This window comes from Dichomitus squalens (assembly GCF_000275845.1).
Source record: "Dichomitus squalens LYAD-421 SS1 unplaced genomic scaffold DICSQscaffold_39, whole genome shotgun sequence".
Classification (NCBI taxonomy): domain Eukaryota; kingdom Fungi; phylum Basidiomycota; class Agaricomycetes; order Polyporales; family Polyporaceae; genus Dichomitus; species Dichomitus squalens.
The window spans coordinates 286,143-292,523 of record NW_006766921.1 but is presented as its reverse complement, the minus strand read 5'-3'; the positions used below and the strand labels follow the sequence as shown (position 1 = coordinate 292,523).

Genomic DNA, 6,381 nt, shown 5'->3' with positions numbered 1-6,381 from the left:
AGATGCCATATCGGGAAAGGAGAAGGGTTGCCGAGAGCGGTAAGTTTCGATTGTCTGAAGTCTGCCTTAGGAGGCAGGGCTCATAACCTGTAGAACAATCACTCAGCACGCGTCGTACGCGGGACTAATATGTATTAATAGTACCTGTAGAACAATCACTACGGGATGTTAATCAGTATAAGTAGACGAAGTAAGTAACAAACGTATACTCACCTCAGCACGCGTCGTACGCGGGACTGAGGTGAGCCAACGTAAATCGAAGGGAATAAGTACATTACTGGGACAAGACGTTCCCGGTACAAGACAAATGAGTCGTCGTATTCACGAACAAAACAAAGGTGAAACTTATGCGAGCGCAACAAGGCGCGACAAGACGCGTCAACGGCGCGACTAGACTGTCCGCCCGGAACACGGCCGAGGCTCGCACCACGCTTGCCTCGCCGTCCAAACTCCAACAAATCGCAAACCACTCCGCCAAATCAGTGTCGACGAACGCGTGGCCGCTGTACCCGATTGGCGCCCACGGGAGGACATGTTTTAGCCTCAATCGTTCGAACTACTAAGTTAGATGCAGGCGATCGGCAAACAACCGTACGATATACATAGCACATATTGCTTCTGCTCGCGCTCAGTCGCAAGTTTGAAGGATGACGAAACACAACACAATACCGGCGGCCGTGTCCAATGGCAGTGACGTCGGAATGCACTCGAAGCCGACGGTACTTCTTCCAGCATCTGCCAGAGAGCCAGAGCTGTCCGGAGAGTTTCGCCCAAGACACTGAGCGGCCAATGGCCAAGATCCGGACGCCTTCTGACGTTCCTCCTGTTCCTTCTGATGGACCTTCGAGGTCAGTCTGAGACATTCACATACGCTCATGCTCAAGTTCACGTTTTCTGGCACGTCACGAAGTTCGGAGCTGAACTATTGGCCTTGCTAGTTGAGATGGAGATGGGCTGCATGAGTATATCCAACGTCGAAGATTCAGGTGACGTGTCCAACACTAAGAGGAACGACACCCAAACGCCTGCAGTACACATAATGTACATGTATGGGATTCCAGTAGCCATGTGTTTTACTAAGGATCTATCCCCATAGGACAGGCACCCGACACCTGACCTGATGCAGAACTCAAATGCCTGCACCGCCGGTGACCTCGAGCGTGTGGCCAGAGACGAACGAAGCGAGGGGAGACGCCAAACTACGTGTCCGACGGCGAAGATCAGTCGCTCGAACCACAATGCGGATATAAAACGGGCAGGAACGCTACTCACAAGAGAACGCCACCCGCAGCCTCGTCGGGCGTAGCTGACCGGCCCAGGGGGATGTGCGCGTAAGGGTTCACGCCCTTACCTGCCGCCTGAGGAATGCCCAGAGCCACCTTCTTTCCGTCGATCTCAATCGAAGCTCCCGACTCCTTAGCAGCCGTCAACCTGTGCGTGCACGGACACAATTTCTGTCAGCCCACAGCGGCCGCTGCCAACAAGAGGAGATCGTACGAACCGTGTCTGGACAAAGCCGAACGCGACAGTGTTGGCGCGAACGCCGAACGGACCCCACTCCTTGGTGATAGTCTTAGTGAGCCCGATGACGGCAGCCTTGGCAGCGGCGTAGTTGGCCTGGCCGACGTTGCCGTGCAGACCTGACGTCGACGAAACATTGATGATCGAGCGGTTCTCAGTGCTGCCCTATTGGACGCGAAAGTTGTCGAAAGCTGTGTCAAATGGTACGTTGAGTCCACTAAAATCAATTACGGACCTTGATACGCAAGTAGGGGGCAGCAGCGCGGATAAGTCGGAACGGCGCCCGGACATGGACGCGGATGATAATATCCCATGCGTCGTCTGGCGTGGTGTGCAGCATACGATCGTACGTGAATCCGGCATTGTTTACGATGTGGTTGATCTTGCCGTACTTCCTGTGCGCGGCACACCAAACGGTCAGAACTCCGTGACTGATCCCGTCTTCCACTGAGCGGGGCAGGGGCACGCACGAAGGCGCGAAGACGGACGTTGGGCGGTACGTACTGGATGGTAGCGGTGATGACCTTCTCAGGGAAGTCGTCCGCGGAGACGTCTCCGCCAACAGCGATGGCGTCACCGCCCGCGAGCTTGATCTCATCGACCACAAGTTGTGCCTTCTTCTCCTCGAGACTGCGCGTATACAAAATCACGTGAAAGTGCGCACAGGGGCAACGTGGGGTCAGCGAACTCCATCGGACACGCAGCCTGCAGGCTGCGACAATTCGGGGGGACTTACTCGGTGACGACGACCTTTGCTCCCTCCTTTGCGAAAAGTAGCGCGACGCTACGGCCAATACCCTGGGATGGCACGATTTATGAGTCTCGGACGCCCACAATGGCATCATAAGGAAAGGCGCTGGTAGAAGCGAGACATACCTGGGCAGCACCTACACGTCGAGGCAAGAGGACAGCAGGTTAGCTTGGCGATCCAGAGTGATGAGGGCGGATCGAGGGAAGACCTCAATGCTCTCCGAAGGAGTGAAGGAACGCACCTGTGATGATCGCAACTTCGCCGGCGAGGAGACCACGAGGGTATGCGCCGGAGAGATGGCCAGCAACCTGCGCAAGACGATCGGCCATATTGAAACGCGTAAATGGGAAGACTGGAATGGAGGCTGTGGTGGCCGTCGAAGATGTGGTGGACGAGAGAGAAAGAGACCAGTCGGAGGAGAGGACGCCTATAACAGCTCAACCGGTTACCCCGCATTGCCCGGTCCGGGGCGCATGTTTCCCCGCCCGGAGACCGGCGCTCGTCCATCGGCCTTCATCCTCTCCCGTCCCGACTCTGGCTACGAATCCATTGATTTCAGAGCTCAGGTCTGGCCTGCGAGCTTGCAGCCCTCTTGTACGAGTTTCGAGTGTGATGTATGCAAGGTACTACAAAGGTACATGATGGGCTCTCTCAATGAATACGTTAGAGTGGGTACACTGCCGCGCGTCGTAACATGGCTTGCCAAAAGCCTCGGAGCGGCGCATGACCAGGCGGATGATCACAGGAATCCGCCACTCTTACCAGAGCCAAACCTATCTCCGAGGCCTCTCGCCTCCGTGATGAACTTGTTGCGCGTCTTGTCGTCCATGAGCCTGCCACCAAGGGCCATGTCGCGGTCGCGGTCCCAGAATGCCGGACGCTCGTCCTTGTCGCCATTGCGGACCTTCTCCGCCTCCTTCACGGAGGCGACGCGATCATGTTGCTCGATTAGCGATGCACCGCGGACCTTCCTCTGTCCGTCCGGAATGTGAGTTTACGAGAATCAGCAGCAACATCCTCCATGAACGCACCGTGTGTTCCTCGACTCCTTTCCGCACCTCTTCCTCGTATCGTCGTCGCTTCCGCGCATCGACGCTGACGTCCTCTGTAACGTCCACTTCAACAGCTCGCCGGCGCTTCCCCGCGACCTCGTCTGCGATACGTTGTTGACGTTCTGCTGGCGTTTCCGTCCATAACGAATTATCGGTGTTCCGCGAAGGCTGCGCTGTGCGTGCAAATTGACGTGGTCGAGTCAGCTTGGTGGGATCAATTGCTATGAGCCGGTGGTCAGCATACTTCAGGGCGGGTGACGACGAAGAGCTCACAGCCAAGGAGGTCAGACGAGGACGGTGGCACGAGCATCCACTCCTCTCGTTTGGGAGCTTTGGGCTTGTTTTCTTCCTGGTCAAAAGGTTAGCTCATTGCACACTTGAGCCGCAATGCCACGAGATCAAGAGTGAGGACTGGGGTATCTACAGTTTGATAGAAGAAGATTCTAGTTGATCCGTGGTGGGATGGAGTACAAACCGCGAAAACGTACCTCTAAGTTCTTTCTTCGTCGCTCTTCCCTCTCTAAGAATTCTTGAACACCGTCTTTCTCCTCCAACACGAGACCTTGAGGTAATGGTCGGGGCCCCACGTCGTCGTCATCATCATCATCGTAGGGGGTATAGGTAGGGCCAACCACAGAGGGAGGAAAGGAGGGTCCGTGAACCTTCTTGGCGCGAGCTGCAGCAAGTTCAGGAGGTAAGGCAGGCGCATATTCGTCGTCATCTTCCTCTTCCTCTTCCTCTGGTATATTAGGAGGAGGGGTTGTCGAGGCTCGGGGAGCGGCTGGCAGGGTTGGAGAGATCTGGGGCCCAATTGAAGACGGTATCTGAGGCCCGATTGACGGCGCAGGCTGAGGACCCTCGCTGTCCAACGTTTCGTCTTGTTCAGACGACGAGACCTGTGGCAAGAGGTTCGCAGGTAGGTCGGGGCCAATCATATCTCCAGGTCGTTCGATATGCAAAGGAAGAAGCAGGATGCTATTAGGAGATGTTCGCAGACAAGTGTTACGAGCGCTCAGGGGAGGTCATGCTATGTAGCGCCATTGCCACTCTCGGTCTCCTCCCAAATTGGCCCGGGCGGCGGCGAGTAGTTGTGGCCTCAACGACGGTAGTAACTCATCGACCGAACGACCTCAGTACGTCCTTTTCTGGCTCCAATGTCATGGAATCTGAACACAAACGCGTAGCGGTCGCCCAGCAGGTCTTAAGGCCTTGCGCTCTGTCATTTGCCCGCGTTTCGAACTCGGGGGACTCGGAGTGCTCAGGCTCAGCTCCCTGTAAACTCTAAGAATCGTGTTTGCAATCATTCGTAAAACTCAGGATGGTGCACACTGTCCACGGACCTGCTGCAAACGCCCTCGCCAGCCTAACGCCGCACCAGCTGGACTTCTTGAAGAAGCTTCCAAAAGCCGAGCTGCACGCCCACCTCAACGGTTCGATCCCCTTCCCCATTCTCCAGCAGCTTGCTCAAGAGCGCGAGACCTCGCTCGCTCACGCAGATGAGATATCCAACGTCCCAGAAATCGTGCGCGCAGGGCTCGAGAAGCTCAAAGCCGGCGTCGTCCTCGACCAGCTGCACGATTTCTTCGACCTCTTCCCCGCCATCTACGCGCTCACTTCTAACCCCGCGGCCCTTGCCCGCGCCACACGCGGCGTCTTAGAGCACTTCCTCGAAGAGCAGGACGGCTGCCCGCAAGCGGCGTACATCGAGCTCCGCAGCATCCCTCGCGAGACACCGGAGATGACCCGCCGGAAGTACATCGAGACGGTGCTGGACGAGATCGAGCGGTATCCGCCCGAGCGAGCGGCGTACATCGTCGCGCTCGACCGTCGAATGGAATCCCGCTTCGCCGCGGAGTGTGTCCAGCACGCCATCGAACTCAAGAACGCCGGGAGACGTATCGTCGGCATCGATCTCTGCGGCGACCCTACGGTCAGTATCGCTTCCTGGTTTACTCGCCGATTGAAAGCCGGGAACAACTACCTGAAGGTTTCGTTTCCAGGCAGGCAATATCACTGAGTTTGCGCAATACTTCCGACAGGCCAAAGAAGCCGGGCTGGGTCTGACCCTGCATATCGCCGAGGTAGGTGCTCCGCCGATGCTTAATTTCTCTGCTTACTGATTTACCGGAATAGGTGAAGGAATGCCCGCCCACAGAGACCCTCCAGCTGTTGTCATTCAAGCCCGACCGGCTCGGGCACGCAACGTTTCTAGACGATGAGGCCAAGAGGATCGTACACACCGACGAGATGTGCATTGAAATTTGCCTTTCGTCAAACCTCTTATGCAAGACGGTGCCCACGTTAGATGTCCACCATATTCGCTACTACCTCAGTCATAACCACCCAATCGCGATATGCGTAAGCCCGTCCAGCCGAATACGCGAGCAGCATTTGTCCTGATTTGACTTCACATCCCTGCAGACTGATGATATCCTCCCCTTCCGCAACTCCCTGGTCGGTGAATACGCACTTCTCATGGCGACGCCGCCATTGGGCCTCGGACTCGAGGAATCAGAGATTGAGAAAATTGCCAAGATGGGCATGAACTCTCGTTTCCGATAAGCGGAAGCGAACAAGGACGTCGTTTACTGCGGTTTTACCTAGGACTACGGAGACGGAGAAGGACAGCGTGAACGGCTAGATTGGCTCTGGTGGTATTGTACGACAGAGATGCTCCACTCGTGTACTTCGCCGTATCCACCACTATAGAGGCGCATACCCCGTTCATAATTGCGGGACTTCTTCGGCAGGACAAACTTCGAGTATATCCAGGTGGTTATCTCGTCACCACGACCGTGTGACGCTGACCGCGTGAATCCGTATTGACCTCTCGGGGGCTGAAGTCCCGGTGGATTCCAGCAGGTCGTCTTACTCTGGCGACCTCTCACGGCTGCGCCGCAATGGGAACGTTGAACACGAGAACGACGACTACTAGTGTCAAAGTCCAGGAACGACGAGCCCGGCAAGCTCTGAGGTAGTCGGCAGGTAAGAACACAAGACGACGGACTGCATGCAACGCAGTACCGTCTATACAAATATCATAGGCTAGAGGCTATT

General features: G+C 56.1%; 3 protein-coding genes across 3 annotated transcripts; 1 reads left to right on the top strand and 2 right to left on the bottom strand.

The window, feature by feature from the left end:
* Positions 1-937: 937 nt before the first annotated feature.
* On the bottom strand, positions 938-2,658 carry DICSQDRAFT_90761 (short-chain dehydrogenase/reductase SDR). The gene is made up of 7 exons (XM_007368797.1): positions 2,510-2,658; positions 2,258-2,326; positions 2,026-2,151; positions 1,757-1,916; positions 1,502-1,686; positions 1,273-1,431; positions 938-1,199 (listed from the first exon to the last, which is right to left on the bottom strand). Exons 1-7 carry the CDS (start codon positions 2,599-2,601, stop codon positions 1,130-1,132), a joined length of 861 nt encoding a protein of 286 aa, XP_007368859.1. The 5' UTR covers positions 2,602-2,658; the 3' UTR covers positions 938-1,129.
* Positions 2,659-2,879: 221 nt separating this feature from the next.
* Positions 2,880-4,259, bottom strand: DICSQDRAFT_110260 (uncharacterized protein; the record flags this gene model as incomplete). Its single annotated transcript, XM_007368796.1, has 4 exons — positions 2,880-3,245; positions 3,304-3,545; positions 3,598-3,673; positions 3,813-4,259. 4 exons carry the CDS (start codon positions 4,257-4,259, stop codon positions 3,012-3,014), a joined length of 999 nt encoding a protein of 332 aa, XP_007368858.1. The 3' UTR covers positions 2,880-3,011.
* A 180-nt stretch (positions 4,260-4,439) lies between these two features.
* DICSQDRAFT_139417 (Metallo-dependent hydrolase) lies at positions 4,440-6,042 on the top strand. Its single transcript, XM_007368795.1, has 5 exons — positions 4,440-4,457; positions 4,509-5,254; positions 5,325-5,405; positions 5,458-5,682; positions 5,746-6,042. The coding sequence occupies exons 2-5, from the start codon at positions 4,643-4,645 to the stop codon at positions 5,884-5,886; spliced, it is 1,059 nt and encodes a 352-aa protein (XP_007368857.1). The 5' UTR covers positions 4,440-4,457; positions 4,509-4,642; the 3' UTR covers positions 5,887-6,042.
* The last annotated feature ends 339 nt before the right edge of the window (positions 6,043-6,381 follow it).

What these genes read in the sequence shown, in the direction of transcription:
- DICSQDRAFT_139417 (XM_007368795.1), top strand. Translation starts at nt 4,643, where the DNA reads ATGGTGCACACTGTCCACGGACCTGCTGCAAACGCCCTCGCCAGCCTA. An exon ending in TGACCCTGCATATCGCCGAG is followed by an intron (nt 5,406 to 5,457) that starts GTAGGTGCTCCG and finishes TTACCGGAATAG; the next exon opens with GTGAAGGAATGCCCGCCCAC. An exon ending in ACCACCCAATCGCGATATGC is followed by an intron (nt 5,683 to 5,745) that starts GTAAGCCCGTCC and finishes ACATCCCTGCAG; the next exon opens with ACTGATGATATCCTCCCCTT.
- DICSQDRAFT_90761 (XM_007368797.1), bottom strand. Translation starts at nt 2,601, where the DNA reads ATGGCCGATCGTCTTGCGCAGGTTGCTGGCCATCTCTCCGGCGCATAC. An exon ending in GCAAAGGTCGTCGTCACCGA is followed by an intron (nt 2,152 to 2,257) that starts GTAAGTCCCCCC and finishes GTATACGCGCAG; the next exon opens with TCTCGAGGAGAAGAAGGCAC. An exon ending in GCTGCGGGTGGCGTTCTCTT is followed by an intron (nt 1,200 to 1,272) that starts GTGAGTAGCGTT and finishes TCGGACACGTAG; the next exon opens with TTTGGCGTCTCCCCTCGCTT.